The sequence below is a fragment of the Balaenoptera acutorostrata genome, chromosome 2 (assembly GCF_949987535.1).
Source record: "Balaenoptera acutorostrata chromosome 2, mBalAcu1.1, whole genome shotgun sequence".
Lineage (NCBI taxonomy): Eukaryota > Metazoa > Chordata > Mammalia > Artiodactyla > Balaenopteridae > Balaenoptera > Balaenoptera acutorostrata.
Window position 1 is genome coordinate 155,023,712 of NC_080065.1, and position 25,882 is coordinate 155,049,593.

General features: G+C 47.3%; 1 protein-coding gene across 3 annotated transcripts in view; it reads right to left on the reverse strand.

Moving 5' to 3' along the window:
- The window catches only part of SLIT3 (slit guidance ligand 3), a 625,193-nt gene that overhangs the window by 500,662 nt on the left and 98,649 nt on the right, over positions 1-25,882 (reverse strand). For all 3 annotated transcript variants that reach the window (XM_007171383.2, XM_007171384.2, XM_057541374.1), the window contains exon 4: positions 19,406-19,477. In XM_007171383.2, coding sequence (XP_007171445.2) covers positions 19,406-19,477 — 72 coding nt within the window. The remainder of the gene's footprint in view (positions 1-19,405; positions 19,478-25,882) is intronic.

The window sequence follows — 25,882 nt, forward strand, 5'->3', positions numbered from 1 at the left end:
GCATAAAGATGCAGAGAAAACAAATCATGGTGAATTTCTTAACTGCTAAAGGCTAGCTACAGCAGGATTGAAAGGAGTGAACAAAGACATGGCAGGAGTAAGAGCCAGAGAGGGAGGCAGAGGTGAAATCCAGAATTCCATAAAGTCTCCTTTGTGCTCCTAAAATCCTGCCAAGCTTCAAGGATGCTGCCTCTTAGATTTGGAAACAAAGGCATGGCTGTCCTGACTTTGCATCCCTTTTCCACATTATTATCTCAGCCTATGAATTCAAATGCTCACTCATCCTACAGTAGCCTTGATGTCTCCTCAATCTTTTTTTTTTTTTTTTTTTTTTTTAGCTGCCTTGGATCTTTCTGGGAATAGCTGCAGAGGAATTTTCCCTATGTTAGGGAGGACCCGGGAATGAAACTGCAAGGCATTCTAGGCATGACTGTTGTCTTGAAGCAGCCTACCATTCTGGACAGAAGGCTGGCTGCAATCTTCGGCATGCCTCATAATCAGAGCTCCTCCTGGCTGAGGCATATTGGCTCTAGTCTCTGGATGCCTAGAACCCACCCCACTCTTTTCCAGTATGTGGCCCAGACTGAGCAAATCATAGGCCCTAGCCTCTGGCCACAGTGATTGGTCCAGGGAAGGGCACATGGCTCTAGCTAGGCCTAATGGGAGTCCTGCCCTGAGAATCTTCTGGGATGAACACCAGGGAAGACTCTTTGCTCTCTGGTCACAAAGCTGTAAGGATATGGTGTCAGTCTGCCAGGGCATCACAAGGGGACATGAGGGACAAAGCTACCAGGCAGAGAGATGTGAGATGACATTTGGAGAGTGGCAGACACCAAGTGGGCTTCGGGTCTGGGTCCTGGTGACCTTTAACACCAGCCCTACATCGTGGCTTTGTGTTCGCATCATTGACACTTGTTTGTTTTTCCTTATTCTACTTTGCTTCAGATTTCTGTCAGTGGTAATCTTGAGAGTCCTAAAAAGCCAGGTTCCTCTAGGGTGGAAGTGGTCAGACCCCAAGAAGCCACACACAGTCCCTGGAATCATTTCTAGAAGTCTTTGGAGACAGTTGGGATGTCATTAGGAAGAAGGGAAGAGAGTATCTCCTCCTCACAGTATGACGACAGATCATTTGATGTGTAGTGTATGATGAGCTCCAGAATTGGAAAGAAGTGGGTTCTGATCTTGCTTCCATCTCTTCTTAACTCTGAGACCATAAGTTCTTTAAACCCTTTCCCTCAATGCAAATGGAGATGACTAATACCCACCTCACAGGGTTGGGAGGAAAAAAATAAAGATGCTGGAGAAAGAACTTGCCCAGAACAGAGTACAACACCAAACAACATTAATTTTCTGTGTTTCAAATTCTTCTACAGAAGGCCAACTCATCAGTACATCACAATCCATGCCAACTCCAGGAGAAGAGACTGAACCAAGAGCCTTTACAGCTTGATCAAAAGAGAAGTGACAGCTGGCCCTCACCTGTCCTACCTGCATATTTCCAAATCTCTCTCTGCTTTCTATTCCCCAGAGTAGAAGCTCAGCAAAGATGAATGAATTGCAAAAAAGTTTTCCTCTAAAATGCAACTTCCCTTGGCATGCATGTGACGTAAATGCCTTTTGCTCCATTCCCATTTGGTGGGATGTCCTCTCTCCCTGGCCGCATGGTCCATTAACGTACATCCACTGATACATGGATAAATATAATATATACCCATCTTAGACAGAAAATGCCTCAAAGTGAGAGGTTGGGTCTGTGTATCCCACTCCCTGCAGAGCTCAGTAGGACATCATAGACAATGATGGTAGTGATAGAAAAGCTTGGGTTTGTGTCTTATTGCCATGGAAACAGAGAAGAAAATGGGGAGGGGTCCACTGAGCTCTTACTATGAGTCAGACAATAGGTTTACGCTGAAAATACACCATCACCCTTGACTGTCTTCACAACCCTGGCTGTCATATCCATTCAAACTTTGGACACTGAGGCTCAGAAAAGAAAAATTCTGTGCCCACCTGGCAGAGCTGGTCTATGATCATTTAACCACGCCTGTGGTTCCCCTACCTCCCACCCCTCGTACATGGTCAGGCAGACTGGGTTCTCAGCTCCACCACTGACACATTAGCTTGAGCAAATTGTTTATCATCGCTGAGCTCCATTTCCTCTTCAATAAAAGGGAATAGTTAGACCCACCTCACAAGATGATTATGAAGATTAAATGAGATCATGAAGATGATAGGGTTTAGAACAATGCCTGATGCTTTGTAAACACTTAACAAATGGTAGCTGCTGTGACATGGCTGTGTTATTTACTATTATTTCCACTACACCCTCTTGCCTTTTTAGGTTCAGAGGCCAAAAACTATTTTGCAAGAGGTACTTTTGCTCCTGTTTTCAACCTGAGATTTCTACAGCTGCACCACGCACACTGGTAATGTCTGCAGGCCTGTGGACATAACCACTTTTCCCACACCCATTGCAGAAGTTCAGGGCATCTGGGTCTGGCTCCAGGCTGCCCCAAAGCCGAAAGAACTTCTCCCAGAGGGTACAAGAGCCAAGGCTCTCCTTCTACCCTGGCTGCAGCAGAGCTGGTGGTGTCCACCTCCCCATGAGGAGGACATATGGACCATGCTCTCTCTCTGTCAGTCAGCATTGCACAGGCAACGCAGGCCATGAAATAAGCTTTTTATCACCCAGGCCTTCTTCTCTTTGGTTTTCTCTTGCTGCCTGACAAACAATTGTTATGTTTCCCGACATGATAAAGCACTCTTGGTTCTGCTCCACCAGCCACCCCACAGTGAGTGTGGATGGAAGAAAACAAGACCCCCTCACTTCTCCTTGAGCTTTGGTGTGTCTTGTGACTTGGCTGCTCACATGTTCCCTTTCAACAGCCCTTCTGCAGAGAGAGGCAAGGCCGAGATAAATCCTCCCCCACTGCCAATGCCTTCATCCTTCTTTTTTGTTGAGAGGCAGTGAGGCTTAGCTGAAAGAAGACAGAATTTGGAGCTAGACAGGCAAAGTCTGAATCCCAGTTCTGCAAATTCCTTACTGAATGACCTTGGGCAAAACACTTCACTTTTCAGAGTCTCAGTTTTCTCTTCTGTCAAATGGGTTCATAATCCCTACTAAGCCACACAACTGTTGAGAGAAGCCACATGAGTAGAGGCAGAAGCACTGCAGAGCGAGTGATGACTACCCTAGTTGCCATCCAATTTCCTTGAAATGGGATTGAATTGTCTGAAAAAAGAAAGTTAAGTGGAGTGATCCAAATTAATCTCTCCATCTCCATATAAAATATTTGTCTGAAGGTTCTTCTGGCAAAGCAAGGATTGGCAAACTTTTTCTGTAAAGGCCACACTATAAATATTTTTGGCTTTGGGGGGCCATATAGTCTCTGCCAATAACTAGGCTCCTCTGCCACTGTAGCACACATAGGGCCACAGACAGTATGAAAATGAGTGACTGTGGCTATGTTCCAATAAAACTTTATTTACAATAGCAGGTGGCAGCGGGCTGGATGGGCCTGCAGGCTGTGGTTTGCCCACCCTGGCCTTAGCTGTTTAGAGTTTGGAGCTGGAGAACAGCATCTTCCTTGCCAAGCAAACCAGCATGCCGACATCCTCTTTCTGCCAGCACCCTCTCAGAAACCCACCTGTCAGAGAGTCAGAGCCCATGCCAGCTGCCCAAATTCCCTCTCTGCCTTTGAGACACTGGAGGTTTAGATTTATGGGCATGGCAATTTGTTTCACATAATCTTGTCCGTAATTACACCAGCAGCCATTAGGTAAATGATTTGGCCCTTTCCCCTGAGTGATATTTCCCCCCCTGAAATAAATAGGGGGGGTACTTCTCTCCCATAAGTTAAGCATATTACTTGCCTCATCACACAAGGCAAATGCGGTAGCTCCGAGCTATTAGTCTATCACTGCAGCGATCAGACTGCCAGGAGCCAGAAGTAATTTACAACAGGGAAGTAAACAGGACCCCAGATAGATAAATAAGAGGCCCCGGGCTGGTCTGGGGCCTGAAAAGATTAAGTAATGAGAGTATCTAGCGAGAGATTTAGTGCTAAGTGAGCTAGGACCAGAGCAGCCTCCTACGGAGGAATCAAATTATATCATTGGAAAGAGAGATTATTGAAGCCCTTCATGCTGAGCCGGGAAATCAGCACTTCTTGGGAGGGGAGGGCTGCCGTCATTAGCATAGCAACTGGGGACTCTGTGCTGAAGTCTGGCTAATTAGCTGCAGGTAAATGGTTATATATGACAGGTAAGCAGGGTGCGGTGCCCCTGCCCACTAGGAAAACCCGGTCAGTTCCTCAGTGGCTTCTGGGTTATACGTAACAGGCTGAGGTCTTTTTTCTTAAATGAACAGGCGCCTTATAAAGATGTGTCCTCAGAGAGGTAACTACCTGGAACGGGAAAAAAAAATGTTGCTGAAGTTGATACCAAGTTGACTCTGGCCTTTTAACTTCTGAAATTCCTAGGAGGTGGAAATTCAGATGCACCAGGCTGGCTGTCCCTGGGAGGGCTGCAAGCTCCGGGAAGCAGTCCCCATCACCACACTCCAAGAAGACTTCCTCTTCACTTCCCTTTGATGGTACCCGCCATTCCTCCAACAGCAGGATGGAAACCTTGGGGGTCGGCCTCTATGCCTTCCTTTTGGTTGCCTATTTTGTTGATTCTTTTCGAGGAATGGCTCTCAAGTGAGGTTGGTTCCTTCAGTCCCTTTCCTCAAGTATGTCATAACAATAACCCCACGGAACTCGCAACAACCCCTTTCACAGGTAAGAATTGCTCATCCTTACTTGGATGAGCAAATCCATCGCCAATATCACCTCTTTCAAAAGAATATCCTTTTTCTTAAAAGAGAAACTGCTACCCCAGGCAGCCTGACCCCTGGAAACACCAATCCTTAATCCCTTGTAAGCCAGTGATCCTTCTTCCGTGGTTTTTCTTCTTTGCCACTTACTGAAAAATCATGGCAAAGGTAAGAACGTATCTTTGGGCTGGGCCCACAGCACCAGACGAGGAATCCTAGGGCTGGGGTTTGTGAGTTCCCTACAGCTCTGTGCCTCTATTTCTCCAACTGTGAAAGAAAGGCATAGTTCTAGAAATTCTAAAAGTGCCGTCCAGCTCTGGGAGTCTATGAAGATGATGTCCTTGCCTCCTGAGGGGTTGCTGTAGAGACAAGAGTTGACACAGAGCTTGGTACAGAATGGAGAGGCTCATGTGTGATCAGAAATTCTTGCAGCTGCCTTAGGAGGAACTAGAAAAAGATGAAAATAAACCCGAGATACATTTCCCCCCAAAGATTCTTATTTTCTTTCTTTCCTTTCTCCTTCACTGTATCTTTACCATCTCTGTTCCATGTTTACATTTTGGTGATTGTTGTTCTTTTTTCTCCCTCCCTCTCTTCCTTATTCTAGGGTTTCTTCCTTTCTCTCCATCCTGTCTTCCCTTTCTCCCACTCATCTAATGAAAAGACCCCTCCTCTTTTCCTCATGACATGGAATTAAAGGTGGTGAGTGGGTCAAGTCACTCTGAAGAGTAGCATCTCTCCTGATCACAGCAGCAGTAAAGCGAGTCTCGAAGGCCTGCATTCCCAGGGCAGCACCAGCGATCACCCATTGCTGATTGATGCCAGGTTTGCAGAAAGGAGAAGTGACAGGTAGGCGCAGAGGGCTGGGAGGGGGAGAAGAGGAACAAACAGTAGGTTGGTGCTATAGCTACGCCAGCCAGAGACCCAGAGAGAGTCCATTTGGAAACATTAATATTTTGATGTTCCAGTGTGGTTCTGGTTCAATTATTTTAGAAGACATGGTTGACTTCAGGTTTGGACTAATTCACCAGATGTCTTTCAAACAACCTCTGGTTTAGATCTCAGATCAAGAAAAAAAATAATTTGGAGGTTTAGGTCAATGCCCAGTAAACTAGTGTAATGTATTCTTTTTTTTTTCCAGACTAAGATTTGGTTTTTGTTTGAGTCCCCACAGGTCTCTTTTTTGGAAAGCCTTCACTGAGCTGAGCCTTCCAATAGCTAGACAACTCCTTTCAATGTCCATTAGAAGTAAAACAATCAATGAGGCCTGGAGATGAAGCAAACACAGTTTATTTTTTCATTTCATCATATCACAGAATATTATTCCCAGGTCTTTGAAAAAGTGTCAAAAAATAACATTCCCTCCCTAACTCAGTCTCGGACACTGGCTCACATCTGCTAGTGGAGGACACCAGCATGGGCTGTTTCTCTCTCTTTGGTGGGAGTTTGAAATTCCACCCCGGTAGCCCTTGAAGTCAGCTCACCTCCATGCTGTGTGGCCCACCTGTGTGTGGATGGGCTCATCCCATGAAGGCCCTCTCAGGACCCCAGGGCAGGGTCCTTCTGCTTTTTTTTTTTTTTAATTAGTTAATTAATTTATTTATTGTTGGCTGTGTTGGGTCTTCGTTTCTCTGCGAGGGCTTTCTCTAGTTGCGGCAAGCGGGGGCCACTCTTCATCGCGGTGCGCGGGCCTCTCACTATCGCGGCCTCTCTTGTTGTGGAGCACAGGCTCCAGACGCGCAGGCTCAGTAGTTGTGGCTCACGGGCCCAGTTGCTCCGCGGCATGTGGGATCCTCCCAGACCAGGGCTCGAACCCGTGTCCCCTGCATTAGCAGGCAGATTCTCAACCACTGCGCCACCAGGGAAGCCCCCTTCTACTTTTTAAACCCAAGTAATTTGCCTTGCAAAGAGTGAAATAACTACAGGCTAGAAACTGCGGGAAGAAGTCCAATGTGTTAGTTTTATCTTCACTCTTGTGTGTGTGCTTGTTGAGCGTGCGTGCATGCGTGTATGACTGTGTGTGCATATATGCGCACACATCCTATTAAATATCATTTGGGGCTTTTTCAGGGCAATGAGGAGAGAGTGCTGGTTTGAAGCAGAAGCTGCCTTTGACCATATATTGAGAGTAAAAAGCAGATTGTGGAGAGACCAAGTTCCGTCTCTCATTTACTCTTTTATAGAATACTTACCAAGTACCCACTGTGTGCTAGATACAGTGGTAGACAATTATAGAGTCAACAAGACAGACAAAATCCCCACTCTCAGGAAGCTTAAAATCTCCTGGGGGATGCGTGAGCAGAAAGTAAACAAATAAATGAGCGAAAGAATTTCGGGTAGTGATAAGTGCTATGAAGAAAATAAAGCTGGGTCACGTCATAGACAGTGACTGAGAAGGAAGGGATGTTACTGTAGGTAGGGTGATCAGGAAAGGCTCTCTAAGGGAGTGATGTTTGAGCCAGGACCTGAATTTCAGGAAGGACCTGGCCATGCCAACATCTGGGGTCAGCGTGTACCGGCAGAAGGAACAGCAAGGCCAAGGCCATGAGTTGAGAAAGGGACGGGAGTGTTGGAGCATCCGGAAGAAGGCCCAGGAGGCTGCTAGCGTGGTGAATGTGGGAAGCGTGGCCTAGGATGGCACTAGGAAGAATGGTGGGGCCAGACTGTATTAATGTGGGAGCTTGGGTTTATTCTTAGGACCGTGTGAAGTCACTGGGAGGTTTAACGGGGAGAATGAGGAGATCTGATTGGTCTTAACACAACCATGGCGGCTGCTGGATGGATGATGGATAACGAACGAACATGCGTAGAAGCAGGAAGATTCAGTGGGGAGGTCCTTGCAGTCATCTCATGGAGAAAGGATGGTGGCCTGTACCAGGGTGATGGCAGCAGGTGGTAGACAACTGATAACGCACGGTGACAAACTCTGTGCAGTCGCCTCACCACTCCTATCAGCGACTCTCCACGTGGGGAAAAACTGGCAGTAGGGTACTCCCTGGGCAACTGGTCTTTCCCTGCTGCTGCTTTTCCGGCCTCGTTAGGCCTAATGACCTCCCATCCTTCACTCTCACTTAAATAAAGGAAGTGCCCTGCACAGGGCAAGAGGATCTGCAGAGCGCGCCATTAGCAGTGGAAACCATAACAATTATTTCCTAAGATAATTTTGTTCAGTGGCTGAGCCCTTGGGAGCTGGTAGTCGACAAAGCTCTGCTTTGTGTTGTAAAATGGAATGAAAGGCTCTTCAGGTCTTGGGTAGAAGCCTGACCCATGCACATCTCTTCCAGGGAAAAGAGGAGCTCTCTCTTGAGACCAGAAAACATTTACACTAATAATTTACTGTCTCTGACACAGAACTGCCACTACCATCTCTATGCACCAAAAACACCAATTATATGAGCCAAGGAGACAAAGTGTCTCCTGTTCCACCACCGCTGCCACTTTTCTGACCTCTGATATCTCCTCACAGTGTTGCTCAATAATTTGAGCTAATTTAAAAGTCAGTATCTTGCACTAAAGTGAAATTATATCTGTGCTTTCATTCCACAGCCTGGAAGGGATCTTCATTTATCTGTCTGGGATTCTCATATAGAGAGCAGGCTTTATGTGTTTGTGTGCGGTATGTTATGTGTATGTGCATGTGCTTTTGAAATAAAAGGGGGAATAGAGGAGGAGACGTGGAGACACAGGAAGGAGATGATTGGGGCCGTGATATTAATAACACTGAAGATTCAGGCTTTCTTTCTATATTGCTACCACTGATTTTCATTTTTTAAAAAATCATTAAAGTTAGGTCTCTCTGAGCATCTTGATCTATGGCTTAGAGTTTCCTAAATCCCAAATTCAATGGAATTGACACGGAGGGGATCAGTCCTCGGCTACCCTTTCACCCTCTTAGCAACGCAGTTTTCTCCCCTAGACAGAGCATTCTGACCTCCCAAAGTCAAGATGCTTTTCACTGGGAGAAAAGTTGGCATGACTCTGTGTATGTTTCAATCAAAAGCTGACTCACTGACGAGAAATTTGAGTCCAGAGCCCTAGACATGCCAATGAGAGGCCAAACTATCAGTTCCATAGCTGAATACTCCACTTAGCCAACCACGGGGAGGATTTTTGGCTACACAACAGGCAGCACCAATCAAGACAAGTCCAGACTTCCAAGCAGGCGACATCACCATAAGCAGGGTGAGGAGAATTAGAGAAGGAATGATGGGAAGAAAGGAACATCATGAATAAAACATTAAAATATTCTTCTAAACCATGAATCAAAAACTCAGGCCCAGCACACCACATTCAGGCAAGGAGCATGAAATTTACTTAAACTTCTCTATTTCTATTTGGTTTGGACAGTACTGTGTTATCATAGTTTTGCTGTTGTTAATACGGTGTCAACACGTTCATTACAAGCTTCAGTCTCCAGGACTTTGTAAATGGACTGCAAACCTTACAAATGGAAATTAATGCTCAAAATCCGGGATACTGAGCCCACAGGACAGCCAGAAGAAAGCCAAAGTTACAGACTTTTGTGTACGCGTGTGATTTGAAATTATGCTAGAATTTAGGACATCAAATTAAAATGCTCTTTGTCCCCCGGAGAGATTCCCAAATGTTGGCTGAAAATGAGAGATGATTAGGCCCTTTAGAAAGGTTTCTGTTGATGCTGAATGTGATTCAAGAAAAAATATTTCAAGATTATGAGATGCGGGTATAGTAGCATCATTCAGGCCATGGAAGAATGTGTGTTTGGGGTCTGCCCACCTCAAAAGGCTGATATTTTTCTATATGCAATGTGGCATTTCCCTGACATTTTCCATTCCCGTGACAGCTTCTAACTCCAGATAAGGAGAATGAGGATCCCCAGGGTGTGGGTGAAGGCTGGCCTCTGGTTCTCATCTTCAGCAAAGGGCTTTGTTGCCAACGGACAGCACGGTCTCTATCTGAGCACCCTTGGGGATGTCCGCACAGCCCGGCCGAGGCTGGCCAGCTCCACCGCATTGCCGCACGGTGCTGAGAGCAGCACATGCTCTTCTGCAGAAAGGTTCCAACTCTGCAGGTGGGTCCCGGACAAGGAAGTGGGAGAAGGCGCCAGGTGGCGAGAAGCCCACACTCACACCCTCTGGGCTGAGATTAGACACGTCTGCGTTCTGGACTCAGCATCCCAATAACCAGCATATGGCAGTGACACACACACGCAGTAGGTGTTCAACGGATGCTTGAATTGCCCCTGGTCACACAGTTCTCCACCTGGGAATTGGGCAAGAATGTCCCCAATAGGGAATTGACCACATGCCAGGTATCAGCCTGGGTGTTTGTTTTATTTTTCCATTTTCCCAACTCACTGTTTTCATATCCAGGACAGAGAATGCACGGATGTACCAAGGCTTTTGGCTTTGCAAGGACTTGAGCTCTTCTTGCCATCAGCTGTTTCACGCACCAGCTGAGCTAAGATTCAGGAGGTCTCCTGAAGCCCCTACACATATAACCCTTTCTCCCTACATTTTTCCTTTTTCTGTAGCAATTCAATTGGCACCCGGGCTTCACCATCGTCACCAGTGTCCAGTGTTTTTCACCAAACGTTGGTCTGACTTCCTGCAAGTGTGGCTTTTTCCACCCTGATCCATGGCCTGACTCTCAAACGTTAACCCTTTCCACACATCCTCGGAAAACCATCTTGGAATCCCCACCAAGTAGACCAGCAAAAACCCTTACCTTCAAACCAAAGAAAATACTAAATCCATGAAATCACTTAAGCCACCCTTCCAAAGCGAGGGAGACTCAAAATGTTTTATACAGCAACCTATAAGAAACTCATTTTGTGGGATGTTTCACATTCCAGCCCATGGTTTATTCCCCCATATATCCCTGCCAGTAATGTCAACCAGATGTGGCAAAGAAGTCTGCGCAGAATTGTAAAAATTACAAGCATATTCTGTAATTCCAAAGCATTGTAAAGTCACAGCTTGGTTTTCTTTCTTTCTTAAAAATATAAAAAATAAAAACTTTCCAAGCTGGCAGAATGTTCTCAAGTACAAGTATTGCATGATCACTTTAGAAAATTCTGCTGCTGGCCCGAAAGGCTAAAGAATTTGAAGATGTAAAACCGCACTCTACCTTTGATAAATTGTAGGGAACTTAGAAAAGTCTATTTGCAAACATGCATTTAAGTCTATAAAGTTTTCTCTTTCAATGTTTCAAGTCTTAATATCCTAGATCTCAGATATGAGCATATGTTCATATACACTCATATGAGCATAAAAGTACAAATACTGAACCTTGAAAGCTACAGAGGTCCATGATTTTTCTCTTATTCTCCCGTCTACCCAACCTTCTTTTTCAAGATGTATTTCAGCACAACCGGCACATTATAAAGCAGAAAGATATACAGAATTGGGGGTCAGAAAGACCTGGGTTTATTCCTCGTGAGTTAGTTAAACTCCTCAACCCTCAGTTTCATCATCTGTGTAGTGGGCATACCTACCTTGAAGGAGGACCAAAGAAGATGGCAAATGCATAAGGTGTGCAGCACACAGTAGGTGCTCATGAAATGTTTGGTTCCTCCTCTGATCCCAAATCTATAAAATAACAGGGGTTGTACTAGATCAGGGTTTCCCAAAATATGCCTCATGGGTGACATACACCAAAATCACCTAGGGTGCCTACTTACAGAGTCAAATCCCTACGTCCATTCCAGATCTAATGAAACTAGAGTCCTTGGGGATGTAGTCTGGGAATCAGCATTTTAATTAGAACCTCAAGGGATTAGTTTTTCTATATGCTAAGTCTGAGAACCACTGTACTCTGGATCCTCGCTCTGCAAAGTGTGGTCCTGTAGAAATGCAGACTCTTAGGTCCCACCCCAGACCTGCAGAACCAGAGTCCACATTTTAACCAGATTCCCAGGTGTTCAGATGCACAGTAAAGGTTGAAAAACACTGGCCCAGATAACTTTTATTCCTAGCTCTGAAATGCTATAGTATGAGTCCATAAGGCAATTCAAAGTATTAGCCTTATAATCAACTCTGTGAATAAGGCAACAGGCTTCTGTGCTCAGCTGGATAAAGGCTCAGTGGAGGAGAGAAGAACAGAAACCTTCCCTGCCTGCCTTCTTTCTTCGCTCCGGCTTCAGGTACTACAGAGAGTGCAACTCACACAAAACAGAAATCCCAAGAGTGACAGGGCACCCACTGTAATCCATTATCTGTCCACACACAGATTAAAGCTAAACCCGTCTTCAGGCACATGATGAAGCATGCAGGTGATGAAGCCTGCCATAAAGCAAATGGAAGGCTGGCCTCACCGCAGTGCTCGGTGATCGGAGAAATGTTGGAGAAGGAAATGGAGCTCCAGTTTGCAGGGACTTTTTCCATGAGCTTTAGGCAGCCGTGCCCCTGGAAAAAGCGACCCCACGTCTGCGATGGTGAGGCCGGTCTCGCCATCCGTCCCCTGGCCTCTGAAGGCTGCGCAAGCCCAGACCAGAGGCCAGGACAGGTCTCTGGGATCCAGCTCCAGGTAGGCAAGCAGGCAGGCAGTCTCTGAAGCCCCCATGGTCCTGATGGATTGGTTTTCCCATCGCCCTATGATCATTTCACCACATCAGATAACAACTCTGCTGGAAAACTGAATAGTATGGTTTTTGTTGTCTCCACTGATTTTTCACTTTTATAGCATCGTTTCACATCAATACAGAGTTTTATGGAGATACGTATTGCACGTAGTTATGTTTTAAAGGTTAGTGCAGAATTGGAAGACTAAGGTGGCTACAAAAGGAGCTCTGAGTAGCAGAAGGTACTACCTAGAGGTACAGGGTTCCAGTCATTCAACAGATCTGGTCTCATTTAGGGCTTCAAAGAGAGAAAGGAACTAGAGCACTAACTGAGCTTCTATGAGGGGCTGCTGGCCCTTTAGTTACTGACTTCTCGTAAGTATGGAAATTGTGGTAAGGATGTGGGCTCTGTAGTCAGGCAAGCCCGGGTTTGAAGTTTAGCTCTGTCAGTGACTGGCTCTATGACCTTGGACAAGCTGTCTAAATCTCTAGGACTCGGTGTGTTTATCTGTATAATGGGGCTAATGTAGTATCTAACCTCCCAAGCCTGAGATTGAGGAAGAGAATCTATCTAAAAGCAGTTCACAGAGCACTTGACCCACAGTAAATATGCAATGCACACTTGGGAACTATTATGTGCTAATGTGTTCATTCGTACGTTGAAGCCCTTGCCTCCAGTCCTTCAGAATGTAACTGTATTTGGAGATTGGGTCTTTAAAGAGGTGACTAAGTTAAATGTGGCCATTAGGGTGGGGCCCTAAGCCAACATGACTGGTGTCCTTATGAGAAGAGGACAGGACACCAGAGGTGAGCGTGAACAGAGGGACAACCATGTTAAGAGGCAACAAGAAGACCACCATCTGCAAGACAAGGAGACAGCCCTCAGGAAATCAATCCTGCCAGCACCTTGATCTGAAACTTCCAGGCCGCAGACTGTGAGGAAACAAATTTCTGTTGTTTAAGCCATCCGGTCTGAGGTACTTCTTTATCACAGACCTAGCAAACTACGACAGGAACTATGATGATTATCCTTATTGTATTGCTAACCAACCAGAGACTGAGAAAGTTGAGGTCACTTGCCCAGGGTCAGTCACCAGAGGGCAGGATCCAAACCCAGGTCTGGACAGTTCCAAAGCCCCTGCTCTTTGCTCTAATATTGGGTTACCTCAAAGAAACATTAGATCACCTTGCTGAATGCAGTTTCTGGCTTGTTTGGGGATACAGGGCATGGATGCACACGGCTGGGTGATAAGGGCAGAAAATGGTAAATAAGAAGGAGAGGTACAAGCTAGCAGAAATGAGAGTTCAGGGGATGGCCCACTCATTGCAAGTAAGTTCCGTGGAAACTGAGGTCTCACAACTCTTTGGGAGGGAAGCAGCCCCACCAGGACAGCAGCCCCAGTGACTTGGGGCTAACTTGGCTGGTCACATTTCATGTTGTTTTCAGCTGCCCGGGGATTAACTTCCCAAGTCTCTTGCAACTCCACTGACCCAAGTGAGCGACAGCGGTTTAACCCCAGTGGCATGTTTTAAATCTGCCAAATACCTAGTAGGACTGTGTGAAGAATAATCGGGGGCCTCCGTCCTGCTGCTAGCACAACTGCTTCTTCAGCAACAGGCTTTAAACCACTACCAAATATGTAACGGACTCTTTGGACATGAATCCAGGAGACATGGACCAGAAGGACCCCAGTGGTCTGCTCATCCTCACATGGCAAAGTCAAATTTAAAAAAAAAAAACAGTTGTGAACCACTGTGTGCCTCTCATCCCCTTCAAAGCTCCCTAATCTGGTGCAAGGCAGACAGCTTTTAATTACTGTTTTCATCTTGTCTTTTGCTTCTTCTAAGGAATTTCTGGCAACATTAACCACTTAACTTCCGAATCACCAGAAATCCTTCCCTCCTTCCCCCATGTGTAGGTAAAAGAGAAAGCTTGAAGGAGAGGCCAAAAAGGAGAAATTCATAACTTACAGACCACGTAACAGACCATGCTTCATCCCAACCTCTCTAGATGAGGCCCAGAGAGATGAAGTAACATGCCTAAGGTCACACAGCTTGTGGGTGGCCGAGCCAGTAGGAGGATCAGGATCTTCCCACTCCCAGTGCAGTGCTCCCTCAACCCTCATTTATTTTGGAGCCTGAACTCTTTGAGAGGTGCTGAAATGTTTACACCAGAGATGCCAAAGCCCCAGCATATGCACCATTCCTATCAGTCAACCAGCAAAAGTTAACCATAGCCGTCTTTCACTGAGCACTTTACTATGGGCTATAGTCAATGCTAAAGGTTGTCCCCGGGCTATTTCCATTTACCTCACAACAATCTGGAGAAGTAGGTTCTATTATTGTCTACTTTACTGATGAAGAACCTGAGACCCAGAGAGGTTAAGTAATTTGCCCATGGTCTCACAGCAAGTAACTGGCAGCCCCTTAACCTTTTCACTTTACTGCCATCTCCTGTGCTCAGTCAAGAGTGATAGGAAACCTAGAAAGAGCAGAAGTACAGTCCTGACCCTTGAAAATCTTATAATATACATCAGGACAGGAGTGAGCTAATATTTATTGAGTGCCCAAAGCAGGACAGAGACCTTGCTGGGTGTTTTACAGACCACAGTGGTATTACCTAAGCCTCACGGCACTTCTGAGCTCTAGGATTCTATGGCTCGTGCTCTATGCGCTGAAGGACAGAGTAAGAGGGAAGATACATCACTACTATACACATGTACCAATGAATCAGACGGTGCTGCATCTAAGGGGGGTGGGGTGGAGTAACCAGCCAAGGCCTGACAGAAGCACTTGGATGTATGACAGGTCCATCACCAATCCTTTTTAGCATGACTTCAGCTCTCCACAATAGTCAGCACAGCAGTGTGGCATGGTAGAAAACAGAGGTACTTTGCAGCAACACACATGCATTTCTTTCCCCATTCCGTTGTATCATGGTTATACAACTATGGGTAAGTCAGATAACACTTCTACGCTTTAGAAGTAGATTTTTTTTTTAAATAAATTTACTTATTTTATTTATTTATTTTCGGCTGCATTGGGTCCTCACTGCTGCGTGAGGGCTTTCTCTAGTTGCGGCGAGCGGAGGTAGAAGTAGATTTAATAATGATTCTCTTTGCAGGATTGGTGTGAAGGCTAAATCTGAGTATTGAGGCAGAGTGCCCAGTGCTGCTGCTTAGAAATACGGGATATATGGACAAGTAATTTAAACTCTGGGCCTCAGTTTCCTCATCTGTAAAATGGGAGTATTGAGGCAGGGAGTTAATTGTAGTAGAAAAAAAGCACAGGCTTCGGAGTCAGATTACCCACATTAGATTCCTGGTTCCGTCGCTGAGTAACTGTATGATGCTGGGCAAGTTCTTTGACCTCTTTGAGCCTCAGTTTCACATCTACAGAACAGTACTCGTAGTCCCTACCCCATAGCATCGTTAGGAGTGTCAAACAAGTTATATGTAAAGTGCTCAGAAGAGCACCCGACACTCAATGTGTTTGCTATTGTTATTATCTTGAAGCGTTATTGTGAGGATCCAAACCATTCAATGAAAGCACAGGGAACTGAACAGACTAGATGCTCAATAAACTTGTAGATGTCTGCTGTGTTCAAGTCCAGTATGTCTTCCCCTGTCCTCTGATAACAGAATTACTCTTCCCTTTGGGAAACCCATTCCCAGGCCCTGCACACCCTCATCTGCAAACAACTGTGATGGACGCATGGCCCAAACTTGGTCAATCAGAGGACACCATCTCACCAGGAACAGCATCTGCTCAGAGCTGGACGTGCGACCAAGGTAAGCAATTGACCCTCAGTTCTTTTCTGCAGGACTGCTGTTGAGGACACCCTCTCCACCCTGGTTGCTAGGTTACTGCCCTCAGAGTCTTCTGCTTTTGCCTGCCATCCCGTGCACTCTTCCTAGGGCTGGAGGGAGTGAGATGAAGTCCCGATGACACCACCATGCCCCTGGATCCAGCTGTTCCTAAAGCCAACCATAACTACCACTGGCCTTCTCATGCACATTAACTCACATATTTCCCCTCTGAGTTAAACTAATTTGTCACATTTCTGCCACTTACTAGTTAGTGGTAATATTATAATCATATATATATAATAGGTTCTCAACAAATATTGTTTCCCTTTCCCATCACTACATGTATCATACGACGACCACAGCCTTTCCAAAAGGTATTTTTCAGATAATCATTGAATATTAAGCAGTCTTTGTCTATAGATCTAATAAGAAAAGGTGCGTCAGAATTGCTGTTTAAACTACATGGCCGACTGTGGAGGAGACAGCCACCCAGCAGCCCCATTTAGCATTCCCTGGAAAATGGCTCACTGCGTCTATTGAGATGCAGTGCTCTTTTAAAACAGAGCCAGTGGCATATGTATACACACTCATGATTGCACATTTATTGATTTCTAATTTGTACCCTGCTTACTTCCACAAAGGCCCTGGAGTGGCTGACAAAATAAGACAAAGACACAATAGGGTCATTAAGAAAAATCAAAGATCAAGCCCAGAGAGAAAAAGGGATTGCTGATTATAGCCCAAACCTGGGTTAAGAGAGCTGCTTCAATGAAAAAAAGTATGTATTTAGCTCTCAGCTCTTTGGCAGCCATTCAGAATGTGTCATGATAGGGCACATAGAGAACTGGGCAACCTTCATATCTGCAGTTTAACACCCAGCACAGAGGCCAGGCTGGAACAAGCACCTGGGAAAAGTTTATTGAATGAACGAATGAAGGAATGGTGGATAAAAGATTCAAAGTTCCCTCAGAACATGGTTCATACCCTGAGGCCTGTATCGTTCATTTATTCATCCACCCATTCCTGAGTGCCTGTGTGTCACATTGGGCCTGGCTGGGGACCTGGAGAGGGGCAGAAACCAAAACGAGCCAAACGTCCTCCCTGCCTTCCCAGCTGCAGCTCTCTGGCTTGAGGGCAAAAGCTCCGTGCAGGGGCCCACGGCAGCTCCTGGTTTCTTCATGTCTCCCAGAGAAAGGAGATTAGAAACAAGTTGTGAAGATGGGAACTGTAGGAGTAACAGTAGCTATCTTGGTAATTGCACTCACACAGCACTTTAAACCCTAGAAAATGCATGCCCACCATAATCTCATCGGATACGTACAGCTCCTTGGTGAGGTGGGTAGAAGGGAAGATGGGGCATCTCCCATTTACTGATGAAGACATTTAGGCACAGAAGGGAAAGTGGCTCTCCCGACCTCTTTCAGTTAGAAAGTGGCCTTTAGGACACTGGACTTTCCCATGCCCCTGTGCTACCTGCCTGGGCCTGGCCCCCAGCATGGCAGAGACCTGTTATCACGGCCTGAAACTCCTCCTCTGCCTAGATCAAGACCAGCCCCGCCTAAAATGGGCCTCACCTGGTGGCCGTGAGGAGCAAGAGTCAGCCCCCCTGACCTCCTGCAGCAACTGGAACTCTCAGACCTACCCGCTCAAAGCTGCCCAGCAGCCCCAGTCCCATAAGCACCTTTTACTTGCCTCGAAAGTGACGCTGAGATTCCAGATGAACAGCATACCGTTTGCGTTATTTAGTTAAAAGCAGGTTGAAAAGCAGAAGGTAGTGCTGCGTGGAGAGATGGCTATTAGGTGAGCATTTAAGGAAAGAACTCTACAGGGAAGAGGAAGTTAAAAACCAGAGTGGTTTCCCCGTCTGCCCACTTGCTGTTGCTCATTCAGCCCAGCAACAGCACCTCATGCACCCTCGCGTCCATCAAGGTGGATTCGGAGCGGAAGAGTGGAAAGGGAGGCATGCTCTTTCCCTCATTTAGCACCGTCAGCCGGGTGGACTGAGCCAGAGAAAGGGAGTACCAGCAAGAGGAGACCGTGACAAAGTACAGGTGTGTCCCGGAGAAGGCAAGCAAGGCCGCGGTACCCTTGAAACACCAGCCAACCCCAGTCCGTTCCTGTTGCAGCCAAGTGCCCTTGCAAGTACATTTATGTATATAGTCTCTGTGTGTGTGTACAGAGAGAGATACCGATTCCTAATTCAGAACTCATTCTTAAGTGCACACGCAAACATGGCGTTTCATATTTCCCAATTTATCTACACGCATCGGCGGACTGCCTACGGAGGTATTAAACACAGCCACTGGAAATGAGAAGGGAGGCTACCACTTTGCAGCCTCCCCGGTAAGGTTAGAGTCTTCCCAGCCAGGCCGTAGATCTCACTGCCTGACTGCTAAGCAGTCGGACACTTGCTGCTCCAGCCAGAAAGTCAAGCCTTGGGCAACCAATTCACCCTATAATGTACACTAGTTACTGCCGGTAGGACTTTCAGGTTCAAAGTCATGGAGTTGTTCACTGTCAATAATTAGCACTTGCCTAATAACCCCAACATATGAATCACAATCTCCATCGCGACGTGCAACTCCATCTCTTCAGTATCCAAACTCTCACGCTGAATAAATACACAGAGAATCTGCAAGTCTCCCCCCACCCCCCGTTATACCCTGGACCATTCCGAACATAAAGCAAAATTCAAAGTGTTTCTTTCTTTTCCCACAAAATCACAGATCTCCAGAGCCAGGGTTCCCGGACTGGCGGCGGTAGGAAGCAGGCAAAGGGCAGGAATCCTTCTAGCCAGCAAGGAGGTGAGGTTGAAATGCTTAACCCAAACCACTGCCCTCCTCCGAGACCACTGGCAGTCTTGTGTAAATCAATTCACCTCCAAGCCTACCCTCAGGGCATTTCCCTGAGGTTAATTCAGACCCAAGTTAAAAGGAAGAGTTTCCTCCCTCCTTGCAAAGGAGAGATGCACTACCACAGGTCCACAGCCCTCACCGGCCACTTAAGCGGATGATCTGGGAAGGACGGACACACGAAAGGACGGACGCACGAAAGGCTCCTCACACTGGAGGGGAGTGTGAGGACCCAGCACGCTGAAGCCTGGCTCCAAGCGCCCACATGCGCGGACTCACTGCCAAGGTCCACACGGCTCAGGGCTCCCCACGCTAAGGCAACCGCATCCTCGGCGTCAGCAAAGCCAGGCAAGACACCAGGTAGGGAACACAACTCCATTCTACTCACAGTCTGGTGAGCTTCGGGTTGCTCTGGAAAAGCAGTTCCGGGAGGACCTGGAGTTTATTCTTGTTCAGGCGCCTGAAGGGGGAAAAAAGGAATGAAAAGATGTCAAGGGGACATGAAACGGGATCAAGAGTATATACAGACACCCCTTCGGTCCATCGATCAACAGGTATTAAGAGGCTTCTAGATCTTTCAACGTGGGATGCTCAGCACGTGTAAGGCATACTCTTTTAACTCGCGGGGCTGGGAGTCAAGTTGGGGATAAAAAGGCAAAGGTCAGTCGGAAGCAGGAACACAACATGCTTCCTGCCACACCCCCCTTCACGAGCCTCGGAGAGCCATCACTAACTGATCATGACATTCTTTCCCACGAACCTCAGACAGGCTTTTGAACTTTTCTCAACATGTGCCTGCGGTAGCTAGCTATTGCCAAGTGATGCAATGGGCATGTTAAATGGGTCCCTAAAAATAAACAAAATACCAGAGAGAATATTCCAGATCCTAAGTGGTGAGGAGAGGTGGGACAGATAGCAGTCTTTATAGGGACAGAGAAGAGGGTGGGGCAGATCACCAGGGGTTAAAGGGCCAAATGGAATCCCGGCCAGCCTGGCTTTTCAGACCAGAGCTGGGCTGCATTATGACTGCCATGGGCCCTGAGCATTTTTGCCTCTGTGGGCCCCTTCCCCTATTTAAAAAAAGTAAATATTGTATTTTATAACTGTGTTGGTATAAAAACAAATATATTAATATTATATAACATTTACTTTGACCTGAACACTCATCCCTTTCCTCTAATTTTAAAAGAAATTAAACCATTTTCATGGGTCCCTAAAAAGTACTGTCAGCCCTGGGTGCTGTCCCCGCTGTGCCTAATGGCAAAGTCGGCCCTGGGTCAGGGATCATGGTCGAGGTGTGTAGACCTAGAGGTAAAACTCAGCCCAGGAGGGGTGTCCCACGTTGGGTGGTGGCAACAGAGCCAGACTCTCTCCTGAGAACGGTCCATGCTGATGCCCACAGAAAAGAAGGCCATCTGAGTTTCCGAGGGACCGTAAGTCGCTGTGGTCTCCACGAAGCCTGCTCTCCCGGGAGCGTGAGGCCAAGAGGGAGAGCCTGCCCCGTGCTCATTCCCAGGCCTCTCTGCCCAAGCATCTTTACGCAGCCTAATCAGGGAAGCCCAGACCAGTGTCCCCAAATCTCCTGTCCCCAGAATCCTCAGAATCTCACTCTCCAGAATCTCCTCGTGCAAAAGAGCAGTTTATAGCCCGGCTGAACTTCTCCGCTTAAACTGTGCATATTTGGCTACGTGGAAGACATGTATTATCCCATCTTAGAGCTAAGCGAACTGAAGAGAAGAAAAGGTGAGCTTCTTCCCAGCTTCTGTCCCCAAAGCCCACACTTCCTCCACCACATCACGCAGACGTGATCCCCTGGGGGTCCGGGGGATTGCTATTTTCCCCTTTTCGTTCCAGGTTGAAGGACAAAAACTTCAGAGGGACAGGGCACTAGAAGGAAGTGCTGCAAGGGCAGAGCACATGAGAGGAGCATTCAGCACCTCAAGTCAGAAGCGTGCAGCTCAGCCCTGAAGCGGTTCCCGTGGTGCGGGGCAGGGGTGGGCCTGCGGAGCTGCTGGTGACACTCCTGACTGTAAGGAAGCCTGAGAAAAGGCTGGCAAGTGGGACAAGATACGCTCAAATTCCCTGCCCCACCGAAACGGCAACCTGCCTCCCTGGGCTCTTTTTTGTTTTGTTTTGTTTTCGTTTGTTTAACTGTGGTTAAAACGAAAGCCCTACCATAAAATTGACCATCTTAACCATTTTTTTTTTTTTTTTTTTTTTTTAACTTGATTTTATTTATTTATTTATTTATTTTTGGCTGTGTTGGGTCTTCGGTTCGTGCGAGGGCTTTCTCCAGTTGCGGCAAGCGGGGGCCACTCTTCATCGCGGTGCGGGGACCGCTCTTCATCGCGGTGCGCGGGCCTTTCTCTATCGCGGCCCCTCCCGTCGCGGGGCACAGGCTCCAGACGCGCAGGCTCAGCAATTGTGGCTCACGGGCCCAGCTGCTCCGTGGCATGTGGGATCTTCCCAGACCAGGGCTCGAACCCGTGTCCCCTGCATTAGCAGGCAGATTCTCAACCACTGCGCCACCAGGGAAGCCCCATCTTAACCATTTTTAAGTGTCCAGTTCTGTAGTGTTAAGTATATTCTCACTGCTGTGCGACAGATGTCCAGAGCTTTTTCATCTTGCAAATCTGAAACGCTGTACCCATTAAACAACCCCACCCCAGGGCCCCCTCCCCTCGTCCCTGGCAGCCACCATTCTATTTTCTGTCTCTATGGATTTGACCAGTGCTCTTTGATCACTCCCAGTATCTGCTCTTTGTGTGTTCCTGTCACCAAAGTGGGAAGAAAGGGGGGAGCCCAGAGGAGAGGAGGGTGAGGGGGAATCTAGCTCCTTGTCTACAGCAGTTCTCATACAGCCAGTGATAAGCCCCTTTCTAACACGGGGAAGCACTGGTCCCAGAGAAGGCGTGGTGCTATGACTTTGGGGTTGGTCACGCTGGGTTCAGATCTGGCTCTATCATGCTCTCGCCATGGGACCTCGGGGAAGTTACCTAACTCCTTAAGCCTCCGTTTTCCATCTGCCAAATAACCCTACTCAGTGAGTCACAGTAAGTTTTAATAACACACTGTATGCCTAAGTGTCTAGCACTGCAATGAGAGCATGGCAATAATAACTGAAATGAGTTGCGGCACAAATGCGTGTCAGACACTACGCCACGTGCTAGAGGGGTAGGATCTCAGGCAGCGCAGCTCAGAGGCTGGTGTCATAATTACCCGCATCTCACGGGTGAAGACAGCGACCCCTGGAGCGGTTGAGCCCATTCTGCAAGGCCACTGTGACAGGAAGGGGCGGAGGCAGGATGTAGACCCAGGGGTTCTGCCTCCAGAGCCTGGTTCTGAACCACTGTGTTACTCGAAGGCTTTCAATCTGTGACAGCTGCCTTCCCCTTCTTTTCTCCCCTCCCTAGTCTTCTTTTTGCCTCTGCTTCCTTTCATCCAGGGTTGCCACCTCCTCTGCCCCAGCCCAACCATCCACCCTGAGTACATTTCCCTCCCTGAAAAGGATGCTCTTGGAGTCCCCAAGAATAGAAGTGGGTCTCTAGGTGGGTCTGTCTGGAACCACCCTCTATTGCCACAGCTGCACAAAGCCTGGTGAGAGTTACACTCAGACAACCAACGCTCCAGTTTAGACAAAAGTCTTGAAATCGGCCCACCACTGCCTGCAGTGGGGAGGGTATTGAGTGTCCTAAAAGCTCAAAACCAGAGTTGAAGCTAAAAATAAAACCAGCTTGGCTCCGAGGCTCCAGGAAGGGAAGGAATCGTTTTCAGTTCTTTGCCGGTATTTGTGGCTGGACAAAAATAAAAACACAACCAAATTTAGTCAATTGTGTGCTGCCTGCTGCTTCATAAACCCTGAATGAGGATTCCAGGGTGGCTGGGCTGGGCTCTTCTCCCAAAAGCCTCGGGGTCTTTCCACTTCAGCTTGGGCGGGCCGCATGCTGGTTCTCTGTATCAAGAGGAGCTCAACGGGACATTTCGTTTCTAGTTCATTCCATTCCAGGATTTATCTGTGTTTATTTAGTGAACCAGGTCGGCCTGAAAGGTCTTCCTCGAAGAGCTGATAAAGGCTCCAAGCTGCGTAAGGTGAACTTCTCACGTGGCTGCTCTAAGAGCAGCTCCTGAACAGGAAAATGAACAGAGTGAAACATGCTGTTCTCCTGACAGAAGAACAGGTAAGCGCTGGGCCACACACAGCGGCTATTGGTCAAGGCATCCTCCGTCACTCATGCCATCTGCTGCTCTGTCACCCTGGAACCAGAGGCAGAAATCTGCCATGGTTCAAGGTGGAAATAAATCCATGATGCCTGGATGAAGAGAAGGACTGAATGGGACCCATATGAGGGCAGACCTGAGGAGGTCGGCAGAAAGGCTATAGGCTGGGTCAATGATGGGATAAAGCCCACCTGGCTGTCCACTCTCCCTCTAAGATCAACACTCCTTCTCAGCCTTCCTGCTGGAACAATGGGGAGCATCAAGGTCAAAAAAACCCACTGGCTGCTAGTTGCAAGGTCATTCTGCTTTTCGGCCTGAACTATGAAGCTCCAAGAAGGGGAGCCTTGTCTCGGCAGTGCCACTGATGGCCGCAAGATCTAATTAGAGGTTTTTGCCACTTTATTGAATTCCTTCATTTATCTATCCACTATCCATTCATAAAACCACCTTCTACCCATCTGTCTGTCCATCCATCCGTCCATCCGTCCGTCCATCCATCCACTATTCTATCCAACAATTCACCTATCCATCCATCTACCCATTTGTCCATTTATCCATCCATCCATCTTCCTAGTCATTTATCAGTATGAACATACAAAGATGAATAAGATACAGTCCCTTCCTGCACCTGCATGAATAAGATGTAGATGAAGAAGAAGGTCAGATGCTAGTGAAGGAGATAGACACGAAAACAAAAATCTGCAGCATGATCTTGTAAGCAAAGCTATTGTGGGAGCACAGAGGAGGGGCAGCTAACCCAGACCTGGGAAAGGAAGGCTTCCCAAAGAAAGTGGTTTGGAGGTTTTTTTTTGTTTTTTTTTTTTTTTAAGCATAATTTTGACTCTTCAGGAGATAGGGACAAAGGGTTCTAGACTTTGAGAGGTGTATGTGCATGACTATGGAGGACCAGGAGACTGAGGAGAATTTGGGGCACAGGGCTGCATTGCTGGGACTTGGAGGTGACTTGAGAAACACAAGCGATGAAGCTCTAGAGCTAGGCAGGGGTCATATCAATGAGGGCCCCTGCGGGTCATGATCAAGGATTTGGGCTTGGCTGTTTACTGAGAGTCAGAGGGAGCCACAGAAAGAGTCTGAGCAAGGAAATGATAATCTGTTTTGGATTTTAACAAGTTCTCTTGAGTAGTAGTAAGGCTTGTTTGGAAGAGGGTGAAATCAAAAGCAAGGTGAGCAGTTAAGAGGGCTCCTGAGTCATCAGTGTGGCTGTGTGAGGACCCAGTTAAGCGTAAGAGTCATATGGAGGACATAGATGTGAGGTCTAATCAACAGGGTTTTGTGATTAAATGCATATGAGGGCCCCAGGGGCTCCAGCTTGGGTAACTGATCAGTCAAAAAGACCAATCAGTGCTGAAAGAAATAGACGGGAGGGCCATTATGCAGAAGGGGGTGTGTTTAGATTCAGGATTTCTAAACTACTGGGGACCCTCAAATATATTTTGACAACTAGTAGCAGTAGCTGGTAATAACCCTAAGACCATGAGTCAGGCACTGTACAAGGCGCTTCACATGTGCCAGCTCATTTAATTCCCCACAGAAGTGCTTGAGGCTAGCACCCTTGGTCAACCTATAATAAGGAAACAGAGGCCTAAGAAGGTTAAGGCACTTGCCCAGAGTCAAACTCAACCAAAATGATGGAGGTGGGATTTGAACCCAGACACCTAATGCCAAACCTGGGCTCTTAACTACCATGGATAATGATGGTATTTAATTTAGCCCTCATTACAGACTGTTGTGATTTATTACCTCATACGTGGGTCTCGTCTTCCCGTTAAGTTCTGAAGGTCCTTGAGAGTGGGAAATAGGTCTAATATCTACTCAGTGACCCATTGTGAGCCGACACAGCCCCAGGCATGCAAGGGGGCCTTCAGTAAGGGCCTGTTGAATTTCATGAGTAAATCATAAGGTGGGAATGGCCAATTAGGGGAGCCTGAAAAAGCAATAGCCTTCCTGCGCTGGGTGACGGGAGTCATCCTGTTTGCAGGTGAACAGAACTCCCAGAGGGCCCAGTTGCTTGAATCTGTCTGCATCCTCCAGAATCTTCTTGAAGACTCGGCTTCCAGACTCACCTGCCTCACTACTGACCTACTGGGCAGCAAGGCAAGAAAGGATGGGGCCAGTTCGTCCCCTCAGTCGGTGCAGGACGGGTGAGAGGCCTCCAGGCCGGAAGGAGGCAAGCTTAGTCAGCAACAGGCCCCAGCACCCACTCAAAGTGCTTCCCCTTTCTCAGGGAGGTGTGGAATGTTCAGCTGCCCAGCGAAGGCCTGAGGGAGGGAGGAAGTCAAAATGTGCTAATTCCCAAAGGTCACCAGGACTGTTTGCTTTAGTAATGAAATCAAGTGAATCCCCTTCTCCAGGCACTTTCCTAGGCAGCCTGGACACCTTCCAGGTCTACTGGTATTTTCAGAAACACCAACAAGGACCAAAGCGGCTTTGCTATTCAGAGCGGAAGCTCCAGGCCTTCCCCAAGTGGAGGGATGGACAGGCCCAAGACGTCCTGGCAGACCCCAAGAGAAGGGCGGAACCAAACTCAGAGGCCTCGAATCCCAGCTCAGAGGTGGCACCCTCATTCATGAGGATATGCAGATGTCACTATACATCAGGGGAACTCTGAGTTAAGCAGAGTCAAAAA